This window comes from Anomalospiza imberbis, chromosome 8 (genome assembly GCF_031753505.1).
Source record: "Anomalospiza imberbis isolate Cuckoo-Finch-1a 21T00152 chromosome 8, ASM3175350v1, whole genome shotgun sequence".
NCBI classification, from domain to species: domain Eukaryota; kingdom Metazoa; phylum Chordata; class Aves; order Passeriformes; family Viduidae; genus Anomalospiza; species Anomalospiza imberbis.
The window spans coordinates 23266451-23280434 of NC_089688.1; the positions used below are offsets into that span (position 1 = coordinate 23266451).

Consider the following 13984-nt stretch of genomic DNA (forward strand, 5'->3'; position numbering starts at 1 on the left):
CGCGCCGCCGGCGAATGGAAGGCGGCGCAAGATGGCGGCGCTGCATGAGGAGCCGGCAGAGGTGGCGGCGGCGCAGCCGGACCCCGAGGCGGGGACGCCGCCGCCGCCGCCCGCGGTGCCTCCCGCCGCCGCTCCCGCCGCCGCCCCGGCCACCGCGGCGGACGGAGAGGCGGCGGGAGCCGGTGGGGATGCGGCACCCTCGAAGCCCGCGGCGCCGGGCCCGGCCGCCTCCCCGGCGGCGCTGGACCGGCAGACGCTTGTGGCCGTACTGCAGTTCCTGCGGCGCAGCAACCTCCGCGAGTCCGAGGAGATCCTACGTCGCGAAGCTCGCCTGCTCGGCGACGACCTGGGTGCCGCCGCCCTCAGCCCCGCCAGCGCCGGGCTCCTGGGGGGCTCCGGCAGCGACGCGGACTCCGGCGAGGCGCTGCTCGGCCGGGGCACCGCCGCTGCCGCCGTCGCCATTGGAGGCAGCGTCGCCGCTGTCGCGACTTCCAGCCCCGGGGTGGCTGCAGTTGCCGCCGTGCCGCCGGGGAAAGGTGAGGTCTGCGGGGTCGGTCCCTCCTCGGCGGGAACCCCGGGAAGTGGGGAGCCCGTGTGCTGCTCGCAGCCTCGGGGGCTCTCCGCTATGCTGGGACACAAGGGTCGGTGTCAGGTTCTCGGTGCCACCGAGAGTCTACCCCGGCGATCCGGGAGGTCCCTGGATGGCTCATTTCTCCATGTAATCCGTGGAGAAATCCGTATCTCCTGGAGCAAGGGACCAAGGCCAGGGTGTCTCTCGCATTTGCAGGGAGCACTGTGAAGCGAGAAGTGCTCCCGCTTGTGTTTGTGTCCCATCACAGCTGCTAGTGTATCAGGAATAGGAGGTTTCCATTGAAGTTAGTGGGGATTGTCCCGGGTCTGGCCGCAGGGATGAGAACAGAGGTCTGATGTACAGGCTGCGTTTTGGTGAAGGAGCCATGGGATATTTGTAGGCGAGGCTTTCTGCATTTCGTTATCGAGTTTCTGAGTACTTGAGATGTCCTTTGGATAATTCAATTCTAAGTGTTGTTGATCACGGTGTTCTGTGAGGCAGCTTTACTGAATAAAGGAATTTCAGGAACTGCTAGTCTGAGTTCCAGTGAGTGTACAGCATAAAGTCAGCCTGTTCGTGACATCACCAGATATTATTGTTTTTATATGAAAGACAAAGCAATGGAAGTGTGTAAAAACTGCTCTGTAGAACAGAATTGTCTGAGTGTTAAGTGACCCTGCTCTGTGATGGTTGTGTGCTGGTCTTGGTGAATTTTCACTTAGTCTACTTAACTTGCCTACCTACTGGACGCAAAATAATTATAGTGGGTATGTCTTGCATTCTGCTCCTTGTTTAAGAGTTTCTAGCCCTAGCAGTAAAATAACTCATTCTGGTGATGTTAGTGGCTTCTTCCTTTACACGTAATCCTGGCTGAATTAGGCACTAAGTGGGCAACAGTTGGCAGGGAAAGTCCAAAAAACTGCTGGAGAGAATTGGCTGCGGGACCAATGTGCTCTCACCTGTGTTGTTTAGACTTGGTGCTGAGTGGGCACGGGACGTGTTTTGCTCACCTGACCTGGGGGTTGTGGCCACTGTTTGTTTGCTGGCTCTTCCAGACTGTCTGAGCCGCTGTTGTTGTTGGCTGGTGCTTTTGCAGTCGGAGGCGCGGTGGTTGTGGAGGATCAGCCGGACGTGAGCGCGGTGCTGTCCGCCTACAACCAGCAAGGGGACCCGACGCTGTACGAGGAGTACTACAGCGGATTGAAACACTTCATCGAGTGCTCCCTGGACTGTCATCGGGCAGAATTGTCTCAGCTCTTTTATCCTCTCTTTGTGCACATGTACTTGGAGTTGGTCTACAATCAACATGAGAGTGAGGCAAAGTCTTTTTTTGAAAGGTAATTCATTTTCATGTGTACATTTGTGTTATTTTGTGTTTGCTACTTTGGCTAAATCTGTGAGCTATTTGTATACATATACATGCGTATGTATTATTCTTCTTCTCTAAAGTTGAAGAGATTTGAAATCTCAAGTAACAGTGCCATGGGTTGTAGTAACTATTCTTAAATTCTTTCCCAATCTCCTGTTAGAAAGATGTGCAAACTAGTGAACTGTGCATTGGCAGAGTTTGAACCATGTTAATGGTGTGCTAATGGGCTCCTTGCTGCAAAAGTATCAATGAAGAGATTCTGCATCTGTAGGGAAAGACTGTGGGGTCAGTTTTTATCACTGGAAGATTGCACTGAGATGCCAAAATAATGTATGCTATAAGTATTTGCTGATATCGTAGGATGTACATTGAAATTCTTCAAATGATCTTAACGAAATTAATTTCTGGCTAATCTATAACTTTCTGTACTCTTACTATATTTCACTTGTTTATCACTTGAGAAGAAAATAGAATTGATTTTGTTTTGTGGATTCAGACCAAATGTGAAATTCTTCAATCCGAAAGGATAACTTTTGTTTCCCTTCAGATAGTTCTGTAAATAGTTAAAATGTCCCTTGCCACAACTATTTTATAACAAGTTGAGTGACTAAGCGTTTTACCATATCTGAAATTGTTTCAATAGATTTCATGGGGATCAGGAGTGCTATTACCAGGATGACCTGCGTGTATTGTCGAGCTTAACCAAAAAGGAACATATGAAAGGTAACGAGACCATGCTGGATTTCCGAACAAGCAAGTTTGTGCTGCGCATTTCCCGTGACTCTTACCAACTCCTGAAGAGGCATCTTCAGGAAAAGCAGAACAATCAGATTTGGAACATTGTTCAGGAGCATCTTTACATTGATATCTTTGATGGAATGCCTCGCAGTAAACAACAGATAGATGCTATGGTTGGAAGCTTGGCTGGGGAGGCAAAACGAGAGGCTAATAAAGCAAAGGTAGGAGACAAAGATTGTTGTGCTTGTTACAAATCTCCCTGTTTTTTCAGGGAGATACCTTAGTATAGATTGACAGTCATAACTTGAGATCTTAAAAGACAGCATCAACAGAACAAAGGAAGAGAAATGTACAAACAAGTGTTTAGAGGAGTAGAGAGAGATCAAGATGTATTGCTGTCAGGTGAAGGAAACTGCTGAATCCTTTTGACAAACAACTCTGTGTCCAGCCCGCTGAACTAAACTTAAACTAACTCATTAGTTACTTTGGATTTTAAAATGGACACCTGACTATTTGGCTTCTTCTTTTGTGCAACAGATAGTAATTTTGACTTGCTACCAGTTGTTACTAGAAGAGGTGTGTGTGTAGTACCACAGTACTATACAAATAAATGAGGTAGGGTGGGGATTGCACTTTAAGGAAGGACTAAGAGATGGCGGGAGAACTTAGAGTTGTGCAGATCAGTTGGCTGGGTAAACCAGGAGAACATGTACTGCATTCCTTATGGGCTAAGCAGTAATATATGCTGTAATAGTAAACAGAGCAGCTTTAAAGGGGCAGCTCTATTGCTTGGACTGCTACATTGAAAAGTTACCATTAAAAATCTGGTTTTCAGTAAGAACAGCAATTATTTTTTTGTTTTGTGTGTTTTTTTTATTGGCTTGTAGGTTTTCTTTGGCTTATTGAAAGAACCAGAGTTTGATGTGCCTTTGGATGATGAAGATGAAGAAGGAGAAAATGAGGAAGGAAAGCCAAAGAAGAAAAAACCTAAAAAAGATAATGTAGGGTCAAAAAGTAAAAAACAGGACCCTAATGCTCCTCCCCAAAACAGGTACCAAGGAAATGAGAAATTTTTAAAATCCAGTCTTGTCAAGCCAAATCTGCATCTGTGTTCACATGGCATTTTTATAATTTTGGCTGTTTTGGCTGTACAAAGCTTTGGCTGTAAGACTTCTAAGGGAGGTCATGGAACCCTTGGCATATAACCCTCTGTCACTGTCCATCAAGTCAATCTAGATTTCCCTTGATGAAGTTTTACTTGGTTACCCACTAATCTTTTCAGGCCATACTCAATTGTTTATCTTGTTCTAGTAGCTGTCTGAAATTCTGAAAGCTACTGGCTCTCTTTCTCATCAGTTAGTCTCCTACATAGTCTTTCATATTTTCTAATTCTTATTTCTTATTTGAGTACTGAGGTATGAGGTTGTATGCAAAGGTTTCACTTTGTTTGGATTAACAGTGAGGAAGGTGCTTTTACTTTGTAAAAATGTGTGCTTCTGGTGTAGAATTCCTCTGCCAGAACTGAAAGACTCTGACAAGCTGGATAAAGTAATGAATATGAAGGAAGCTGCGAGGCGAGTGCGTCTTGGACCAGAGTGCCTGCCCTCCATCTGTTTCTACACATTCCTTAATGCTTACCAGGTTGGTCAAAGAGTTTGAGTAACGGGGGAAAGGGAATCAAAATTATGAGCATCACTCTTTCTAAAGAAAAAAGACATAACAGTGTTGGCAAGGGTAATTGGAGTATTTAGATTAAATATTGCCAAGTTTATGTTCCAAAACATTCAAAATTCTCTTCAAAGACTCCTTAAACTATAAAATTTCCATGTTCCTGGGTTTTGCTTGCATTTTGCTATAATTCTTTCTTTTGCTTTTCCTGTCCTAAGTGTTTCCTACAGAACACAGTAGATGTTTTGCACTGGAGTACTGGAAAGCAGTAGTCTTTGTCAGTTCTGACTGTACTTCATACATAAACTTTTATTTTTAATGGGGCAAGAATTTGTGTGTGCTTATGTTTATCCTACAGTAATCCTCTCTATTTTTGTAAATGAGTAAAATTACTTCTTTAATAGTTCTTAGGATTTTGTAATATTTGCAATGTATAATGAGAGATTCAAACAGTATAACTGGATATTTTGTGTGTAGGGTCTGACTGCAGTGGATATTACAGATGACTCCAGCATGATTGTAGGAGGCTTTGCTGACTCTACTGTCAGAGTGTGGTCCGTGACTCCAAAAAAGCTACGTAGTGTGAAAACAGCTGCAGGTAATTAAGACAATAACACTTAATAGGAGCATACATAACTTGTGACATTTATGTTCTGCCTGAATGGGGAATATATCTGTGGCAGGAGAGTTGGCTGCAGTGGTTGGATGCTTCACTTTGAAGAAACAATGTATACACAGATATATGATTACATCCTACATGCTACCTACATGCTAGAAACAGTTTTAAAGCAATGAAAAACCTGGTCACGTCTACCTGCTATGAGCTGCTCAGTGCACAGAGTTTGGAACTAGTCATATCTAGTGTGGAACTAGCCATCTTGCTTCTTAACTGGATGGTAACTACAGGGTGTAATAGACAGTTGGGGTTAGGTGATCTAGGAGAGAGACTAGAGGTACCATGGGGGAAAGGACAGGAGGGAACTCTGAGAAAGTTGGAAAAGAATGTTCTTAGCTAAACACTTACACAAATTCATGGAGACCAGCCTGCTTTAATTCTGCTGCTTGTGTAACAACGTGTTGTGGTTGAAGCTGGATAATGTACAAACATTTATAAATCTTGATATTTAACCGAGATGATGTCATGATGACATTTATCTTTGCACTTCAGACAGTTATTCTGATACATGAACTTTGAAATATTGCAGACCTCAGTCTCATTGACAAAGAATCAGATGATGTCTTGGAGAGGATCATGGATGAGAAAACAGCAAGTGAGTTGAAGATTTTATATGGTCACAGTGGACCTGTCTATGGCACCAGCTTCAGTCCTGATAGGTAATAGTTTACAAGCTAACTAGTTTGCTTGTCTTCAGTTTTAATTGCATCCTACTGAATGAGAACATAGTCTTAATGCAGCTTTTTCCAGGTTAAAGCAGTTCTTGCTCATGTAGCTTGTAAGAAACTGTATAAATGCTCATAAAGTTCAGGGTGTTGAGCTCTGTCAGCTATTACTGAAATCAACTATAGCTGAGAATACCGGCACCGTTTTGGAGATTTAGGATTTAGATGACAAAACTACAGTTTTGCAAACTGTAGTTTAAGCTGTGTTTTAATTAACTGATACATAGAGAGGAATAATACTGCAGCAGTGATATAGCTTAGAGTGTTGCAAAACTTGTAAGTCTCAGTAACACATCATTATACTTCAAGTTTCTCATATACTACTGAGACTTAATTTTCAGAATGTGTGGAACGGTATCTTTAAAATAAGAAATTTTAAACCTTCGCATAATGTTAGGAGTCTGGACAGTGGAAAAGAGGTTTAAATGTCTCAGGTTTTGCTTTTGCCTGTGTTTAGTCAGGAAACAGCCACCACAGAAACACAGCTGAGAAGTAAACTGTGTGAAACAAGTATAGTCTATAATTATAATTGAGAATGAGAGCATGATATGAATTCTCTTTCAGGGAATAATGAAATTTTGTTCAGAGTTGTAATAGAAGATCTTTTAAAAAAATAATACAGTGTAGCAGTTTACTAGCCATTTTTTCCTGTAACTGGACCTCCTCTCTGGTGTGTTTTTTGGTTTTTTTCCCTTCAGTATTATGTGCCATCAGAATTAATCATCAATGTCAAATCATCTCATTTTTTGCATAAGGGCCTAGGACTGGGTTCTGCTTGGTTATTGTTGCTTACTGCACTGAAATGCTGATTTATGGGTGACGTGCCAAACTGGTGCTGATGAGGGGACGCTTCTGTCATGGATATTTCACAGTGGTTATGCAATATTTATACAGCCCCCATGTGAGTTTGGTATGTTATATGTTATACTTTCTCCTGTGACAGGAACTATCTGTTATCGTGTTCTGAGGATGGTACGGTGAGATTGTGGAGTCTCCAAACATTCACGTGTTTGGTGGGATATAAAGGACACAATTATCCAGTTTGGGATACACAGTTCTCACCTTATGGTTATTACTTTGTGTCTGGGGGACATGACAGAGTGGCTCGGTAAGAAACTGCATGTGTTTTTCACTTGTCTGGGTCAGTTTGTGGTGGATCAATCCTGAAATTCATTAGCTGATATACTCTTGCCTATTCTATTACTCAAAATAAATTTTATGTCGGTTAAAATACTGAACAAATGTTAATGCGGTTTTACTATTTTTTTCAACACACGTTATATTATCTCATGTTTTTTTTCTATTTTTTCAACACACATTAGTAATATCTGATGACTAAAGAGATTGTCCTCCTAAGGGACCCTCTGATTAGAAGTATTCTCCTCTAATTGTTGAACAGCTTGACAGAATATTCTTTATTTCTCTGTTCTAAAAACTGTGTTTTTCCAAAAAACATCCTGCTAATTCAGTAAACCGACCCCTAAGAAATCACTCCACAATTACTTTTTTTTGCTCATTGTGCAACCAATCATTGAATCATGGACCAGTTTGGGTTGGGAGGACCTTTAAAGGCCATCTAGTCCAACAGCCCTGCAATGAGCAGGGACATCTTAAACTAGATCAGGCTGCTTAGAGCCCCATCAACCTGACCTTGAATGTATCCGGGGATGGGGCATCTCCCACCTCTCTGGGCAACCTGGGTGTTTCACTACCCTCATTGTAAAAAATGTCTTCCTTATATCTAGACTAAATCTACCTTCCTTTAGTTTGAAATCATTATCCCTTGTCCTGTTGCAATAAGCCCTGATAAAGTCTGTCTCCACCCTTCTTCTAATCCCCCTTTAAGTACTGAAAGGCCACAACAAGGTCTCCCAGAGTCAACTCTTCTCTAGGCTAAACTGTTATCCTTTCCTCATTGCAGAGGTACTTCAGCCCTCTGAGCATTTTTGTGGCTTCCTCTAGAGTTGCTCCAACAGATACAGAGACTGAACTTCTTTTAGGGTTCTTTTATTAATACAGCTTTTCTTTTCAGTCTGTGGGCTACAGATCACTACCAGCCATTACGGATCTTTGCTGGCCATCTTGCAGATGTGACGTGTACCCGATTTCATCCAAACTCCAACTATATTGCTACAGGCTCAGCAGACAGGACTATAAGGCTCTGGGATGTTTTGAATGGGAATTGTGTAAGAATATTCACTGGACATAAGGTAAAGGCAGATCACTGACAGTGTACAAGTGATTTTATTTCTGTGCTGAGATTCTAAACAGTTCTCTTCTGAACACAGCTTGACCAAATGTGAGTAGACTTAATTAACTTGTTTTGCTGCCTCCCCATATCTGTTTTAGGGACCAATTCATTCACTGGCATTTTCTCCTAATGGACGATTCCTGGCTACTGGAGCAACAGATGGAAGAGTTCTGCTGTGGGATATTGGACATGGCTTGATGGTTGGCGAATTGAAAGGGCACACAGACACTATCTATGCACTCAGATTCAGTAGGGATGGGGAGATTTTAGCATCAGGTAAAATTCACCAGGAACAATGAATTGTCCATTGTATTCCATAATTCTGAAGAGGAATGATATAATTAGTTCCTTAAATTGAGAAAGACAAAGTAGAATCACTTGCTTAGCAAAAGCAGCAAGGACTGGTGACTTCAATATGTGCATTCAGTATGCTATATGAGGCTTGCTATAGTCTTTTGCTTTCTGAGCTTTAATTTCTCTTAACTTGCTCCCCAGAACCATTTTTTATATTCTATTTTATAACAAAATACTTTAAACTGGGTTTTTTTTTCTTTTTAGGTTCAATGGATAACACAGTTCGTCTGTGGGATGCTGTGAAGGCATTTGAAGATTTAGAAACCGATGACTTTACTACAGCCACTGGACACATAAACTTGCCTGAAAACTCACAGGACTTGCTACTGGGCACATACATGACTAAATCAACCCCGGTTGTTCACCTCCATTTCACACGCAGGAACCTGTTGCTGGCTGCAGGAGCCTACAGCTCACAGTAGGTGAGGAAGCTGAGACTGTGCCAAGTCATTGCAGTAGTGACCTCAGGATGTGAGATGAGAGGGAATGTCTTGAACAGGACCCCACGAGTCCATTGCAAGGAGTATGAAACTGTAATTTATGCAAGCAGCGTTTCTCAATTCTGCTGTTTCATATTTATCTGCAGTTTGAAAATGCTGGAGATTGACAAGACATTGTGGCTGTAAAAGAAGGAACTGTTCGTGGTGCTTTTGGTAACATAGATATGTACATATGAAATGAGCCATCTCTTCCCAGAGGTGGTACTGAGCTCTGCTGAAACTTGTGAAAAATTAACAGCCTTTACATGTGTTCTCAGATTTTTTTAAAGCACTTAATTTATGTATAGCAAACGTTTCATCAGTCTCAAACACAAGCAACACTGTCCATTTTCAGCAAAGAAGAATGTAGTTTGATTCACTACAGCCTGGGCTGGGCAGCAGGCGTGGTGAGATCACAGCAACAACCAGGGCATTGACGGAGTGGGCCCGACAGCCCGATGCTTGTGGGGAACTGCCGCGAAGCTCCGTGCACGGTTTTTATGCAGCCAAGTACAAAGTCCTGAAAAGATTTCAAACTGGTGTGCTCTTTTGAGGTGTCAGAAACACAATCTTGTTACTGTTTTCAAAGGTAGCCAGTGCTGTGAGTATGATAAGCATCCAGAAGCGCAATGTGAACTTTATTTTTCATACTTTATTGTATGAAAAAATAAAAAAGGGGAACTGAGGCACAGCTGAAATAGTCACTATTAAAAAAGTGGACTTAAACCCTTTTACTTTGTATTAGCTGTGAAAGAACATTAATAACCTGTATCTTTTCTGCATAAGGTTTACCATAAAAAAACCCGGTAAAACTAGCCAAGAAATTGAAACATTATAGCAGCAGGAAAGGATAAGTGTGTGGCCAGTTTGCTTTTGAATGGCCAGCTTGTCTGCCGAGTTACAGCTCCTATCCACAAAAAGACTGTACCCAGTGAGTCCTCCTGGACTACCAATAAAGCTGTGTTTTATTTTTAAAGAAGAGTAAAATATGCAGAACACTGGGAGGAATGTCTGTGTCTTTGAACCAAAACCACCAAAGGCCAGGTCCAGTGTGGCTTAGGTTTGGGTTGGTTTTTGTTGTTTACCTCTTACAAGATCTGTGCAGCGAAATCTGTTTTGTGTTCCTCATTACTTCACAGTAAGGACATGGACACTTGAACAATCTACTGGCTCTCTAGTGAAAATAAAAACAAGACTTGTCATTTCTAAGGTAAAGTAAATGGAGAACTACCTCCTCTTTCATCTCGTTTGCTCCAACAGAGTAAAGCTATACTACAGGCATTATACATCATCAAAATAAAGTGTGGAAAACTCACTAGGAAGCTCACCTAGACATTTTCCTCAAAGAAAAAAGGATAAAACTTAATTACTTTGATTTTTTTTTTGTGTAATGATACCTCAACAAAATTTCCTAGCTCTCAACATGATCATATACTTTTAGATTTAAGTACAATTTTTGACAGCTTAAAGAAAACACTGCCACATTCTGCCTTTGTATTTTGTACAGTTTTATACTTTTGATATTATAATAAATACTAAAACCACTTAGTTCGTGTCTATGTTACAAGATATTTACTTCCCTTAATGGCTGGAATGGAAGCAGGAGCAGTTTGTAACTGTGACAACTCTGCTAAGAGAAACAAAGTAATCAGAAATGTTTAAGTTGATAAGTAGCCACTCCATATAAATCTTGTTCTAAAGGCAGACTACAGGTTCTAGCTCCTGCCCACAGGACACCCTTAGAGCCATCATTCTTTAGTGGAGGAATTAAATACAGCTGAAGCCACCTATGCAAACACTTAGGAGAGAAAGATGACCAGATTTGTTCAGCAAGCACAGCATGTACAAAAATGGCTTTAAGAAAAAATTAAGTAGAGAGAGCATCAAGACTTGAAATTAATTTTTCCATTTTTCCCAACAATCATTCCTACCTCCTGCTGCCCTCAGTTTGGGAAGTAAATTATTTGCAAGCTTTAGCATGGTTTAACCCCTGCTGCTGACAGAAGTGTGGTATCATCACATTCCCACATCAGCACTACTGTGACATCTAAGGAAGGTACCAAGTGTTAATTGAGCAATAGAAAGACACTGGAGAGTGTGATAGACAGATTTGAGTGTTGGGCAGGGAGGAGGCTGCACACCTAACTGTGGTAGAGCACCTCCTTTCACAAGGGACAGGAAAAGTAATCACTGGACTATTTGGGTCACTGTTTATGAATGTGGAGAGTTACAGGAGCTTAACATCACTAGGCTAAGCCATTTTCCTTCTTCCCTCTGCAAGAGAAACCAGTAACAGAAAAAGCTCAAATACCATAACTGGGTCAACCTATTTTCAGAAATTTTCCATCAAAACCAATGGGGTTCTGTGCAAAATACAGACAACTGAGGCAGAAGATGTCATGGTTTCTATGAAAGCTACTACCTTGTAATGCAAAAGGTAGGAGCAACCAGATGGCTGCAAACCATGCAAGCTGTGACACGGACGTGTGGAGATGCTCGGATCAGCTTCAGGCCCTGTGCCCTGAGGTCCTTCCTAGGTTACTGCCTGGTGCTCAGAACACCTTAGGATGTGTTACAGCAGCAGCAGAGTTAAGACAGTAATGACATGATCAGATGCTCCATCTCTGCTACAAGCAACTATTTTTGACAAAGCAGGAAAAATGAGAAGTACCACACTCTAGCTTTTTTGGACTCTTTCATATTTCCAATAAAACAAGTAATGATTTATATTTTATTAGCCACAACAGGTCATCAGCCTGCATTACACTGACACAGATTGGTGGTTCAGACATGCCAGGAACCTGCCAAGAGAAGAAAGGTCAAACATAGCAATTCTTGCACAGAGTTAACTGAGCATCCCCTTGCCCCAAGACCAAACTATTTTAGCTACAAGCAGCCAGATTTCAGCACACCCAAGAAGAAGTGGCTGATGTCCCCTTAACACACAACAAGAATGTTTTATCATTCTTTTAATAAAACAGCTTATTGTTTTATACCCCTTTCTCCAGGCTATGAGGACAGCCCATAGGTTTTGCCAAAATGCCATTTTAGTGAAAATTCTTTATTTGAAAATGACTCCAAAATTTTGTAACACTTGGTTGCTGCTATACAAGTCCAGTTACTTCTGTATGGGCCTTGAATAATCATGTGTACAACATGCACAGTTCTATCATATGGTGCTTCTGAACTCTGTTCAAGTGATGGTCTTAACAGACTGCATTAATCTCTACTTGGAATTCCAATGCAGTCAAGAAATAAGTCCTTAAGTACTGCTTCATTATTTCAATAACCTACAAAGCAAGATATCCCTATTTTACAGCAAAAGGGCAGACCAGAGGCACGTAATACTTGTAGGCAAAGCTCAGTGTATCTTGCTGCAACATCCTTCTGTTCCTCCTTCCCTGCTTACTCTTCCTCCCTGCATCACATCCCTAGTCCCGTTTACCATGTCAGAAGAACAAGAATACTGTATCAAATACCTTCTGCACTCCCTTTAATAACCCACTTCATTGAGAATGCCCCCAAAAAAGTTGATGCTATAGACTGTTAGAGGTTTAAAATGGTAAACAGGAAGTCCACGTGCCTATGTTTCTGTTTCTCATTACACTGTATTATTGGCAACGAGTCCTTTGTCACTGCTTCCTGACCTGGCACTGAAGCATTTTGGTCCTGGAGGAACATCAGACACTCACCTTTTACTTATCTGTCACAGCAGGAGCTTGCTTCTTAGGCCTAAACTTGAAATACAAGACAAGGAGCGCAACACCTGTGTACGTTGCTAATACATACTGGAAAACAGAAAAACTAAATTTAGTTTCAGTCTAAGCCCCAGAAAACACCATTATACAAGACTACAAAACAATGTACTTAATACATACATTCCTCCTGCCTATGAGGGTATAGGAATTGAAGTACTTCTGAAATCCAGTGAACTGGTGCTGAGATCCCGAGTCATGGCCAGCCATGGCTGCTTGTCCTAACAAACAGTACAGGACAGTGAATTAATTCAAAGTCACTTGGACAGGATCAATAGGAAAATCAAACTAATCTCTACAATGAGCTTCACAATTCCATTGTCTGCTCCCAAACCTACTTTCAGGACGTTTGACAAGTAGTGGATATACATAAGGAGTAGGCACATCCAGAGCATTCTTTCTTAAGGTACAAAACAGGTGATGGGAGCAGATAAGCAAATAAAGGGTTAACTGCACAATAAAAGCAGAGTGGTTTTTTAGTGTTGAGAGATATATTTTTCTGAAGAGGATGTTATGTTTAGGACAAACATTTGTTGCTTTTCTTCTGCCTCCCCCCAAGGCACCCCACACCCGACACAGATCCCCAACCCGGCAGATGCTGCAGCCCCCGGTGCTCCTGCAGCGGACACACGACACTGCCCGGCAGGCTCTGCGGCCACCAACACAGCTCCTATGTGTCATCTGTCTCCCATCCAAGCCAATCCAGCAGCGTTATCGCTGGCGTGTAAGCAGGTCAGCGTTGCTGACCGCGCCATAGTTAAAAAGCTTAATGAAACAGCCCCTCTAAACGCGCCGCATGCTATTGGCAAAGACTTGAGCAGCCAAGGTCATCTTTTCTCTTGCCTGACCAATGCAAAAGCCTGGGCAAGAGCCCGGTGCCCTTCCGAGGACGGGAAGGCACCCCCTGACAACACGAGTCCTGTTTTCCGCAGGAGCCCGGTGCCCTTGCCCGGCTACACCCGCGACACCGCGCTCGCGTCGGGCCGGGGAAGGGACGCGGCAGCACCCGGGACACCGAGAGAGCCACGTCGCGGCTGAAGGTCGCGGGTGCCCCGGCGCTGCGGAGAGCCGCCCTCCCGCCCGGCAGGACCCGACCCCTCGCCGCCCGGGCCGCCCCGCCGCACCTGGGCCACCGCCGTACCCGGGCCACCGCCGTCCCCGCCGCGCTCTGCCCTTCGCCTCTGCCCTCCCACAAGATGGCGGCCGCGGGCGCCGCGCGCAGCCCCCGAGCGCGCCGATTGGCTGCGGCCCCCGGGGCGCGGCCTGGCCCCGCCCCCTCGCCGCTGGGTGGCTGAGGCGCGGCCGCGCCACTTCCGGCCGCCCTTTGCCCTCAGCCGCGCGCCGCTTCCGCCCGGCGCCGCGTGCGCCTCCCTCCCGCTCCCGGAACCCTTCCGATCC

General features: G+C 43.7%; 2 protein-coding genes across 2 annotated transcripts; one reads left to right on the plus strand and one right to left on the minus strand.

The window, feature by feature from the left end:
- Nucleotides 1-11: 11 nt before the first annotated feature.
- On the plus strand, nucleotides 12-10379 carry TAF5 (TATA-box binding protein associated factor 5). Its single transcript, XM_068197955.1, has 11 exons — nucleotides 12-536; nucleotides 1668-1908; nucleotides 2584-2899; nucleotides 3566-3729; nucleotides 4184-4319; nucleotides 4824-4944; nucleotides 5552-5681; nucleotides 6691-6855; nucleotides 7780-7957; nucleotides 8097-8274; nucleotides 8557-10379. The coding sequence occupies exons 1-11, from the start codon at nucleotides 32-34 to the stop codon at nucleotides 8772-8774; spliced, it is 2352 nt and encodes a 783-aa protein (XP_068054056.1). The 5' UTR covers nucleotides 12-31; the 3' UTR covers nucleotides 8775-10379.
- Nucleotides 10380-11548: 1169 nt separating this feature from the next.
- On the minus strand, nucleotides 11549-13877 carry ATP5MK (ATP synthase membrane subunit k). The gene is made up of 4 exons (XM_068197965.1): nucleotides 13728-13877; nucleotides 12710-12807; nucleotides 12524-12619; nucleotides 11549-11632 (listed from the first exon to the last, which is right to left on the minus strand). Exons 2-3 carry the CDS (start codon nucleotides 12794-12796, stop codon nucleotides 12527-12529), a joined length of 180 nt encoding a protein of 59 aa, XP_068054066.1. The 5' UTR covers nucleotides 12797-12807; nucleotides 13728-13877; the 3' UTR covers nucleotides 11549-11632; nucleotides 12524-12526.
- Between the last annotated feature and the right edge of the window lie 107 nt (nucleotides 13878-13984).

What these genes read in the sequence shown, in the direction of transcription:
- TAF5 (XM_068197955.1), top strand. Translation starts at nt 32, where the DNA reads ATGGCGGCGCTGCATGAGGAGCCGGCAGAGGTGGCGGCGGCGCAGCCG. An exon ending in CATTCCTTAATGCTTACCAG is followed by an intron (nt 4,320 to 4,823) that starts GTTGGTCAAAGA and finishes TTTTGTGTGTAG; the next exon opens with GGTCTGACTGCAGTGGATAT. An exon ending in GGACATGACAGAGTGGCTCG is followed by an intron (nt 6,856 to 7,779) that starts GTAAGAAACTGC and finishes TTTTCTTTTCAG; the next exon opens with TCTGTGGGCTACAGATCACT.
- ATP5MK (XM_068197965.1), bottom strand. Translation starts at nt 12,796, where the DNA reads ATGGCTGGCCATGACTCGGGATCTCAGCACCAGTTCACTGGATTTCAG. An exon ending in CCCTCATAGGCAGGAGGAAT is followed by an intron (nt 12,620 to 12,709) that starts GTATGTATTAAG and finishes TCTGTTTTCCAG; the next exon opens with TATGTATTAGCAACGTACAC.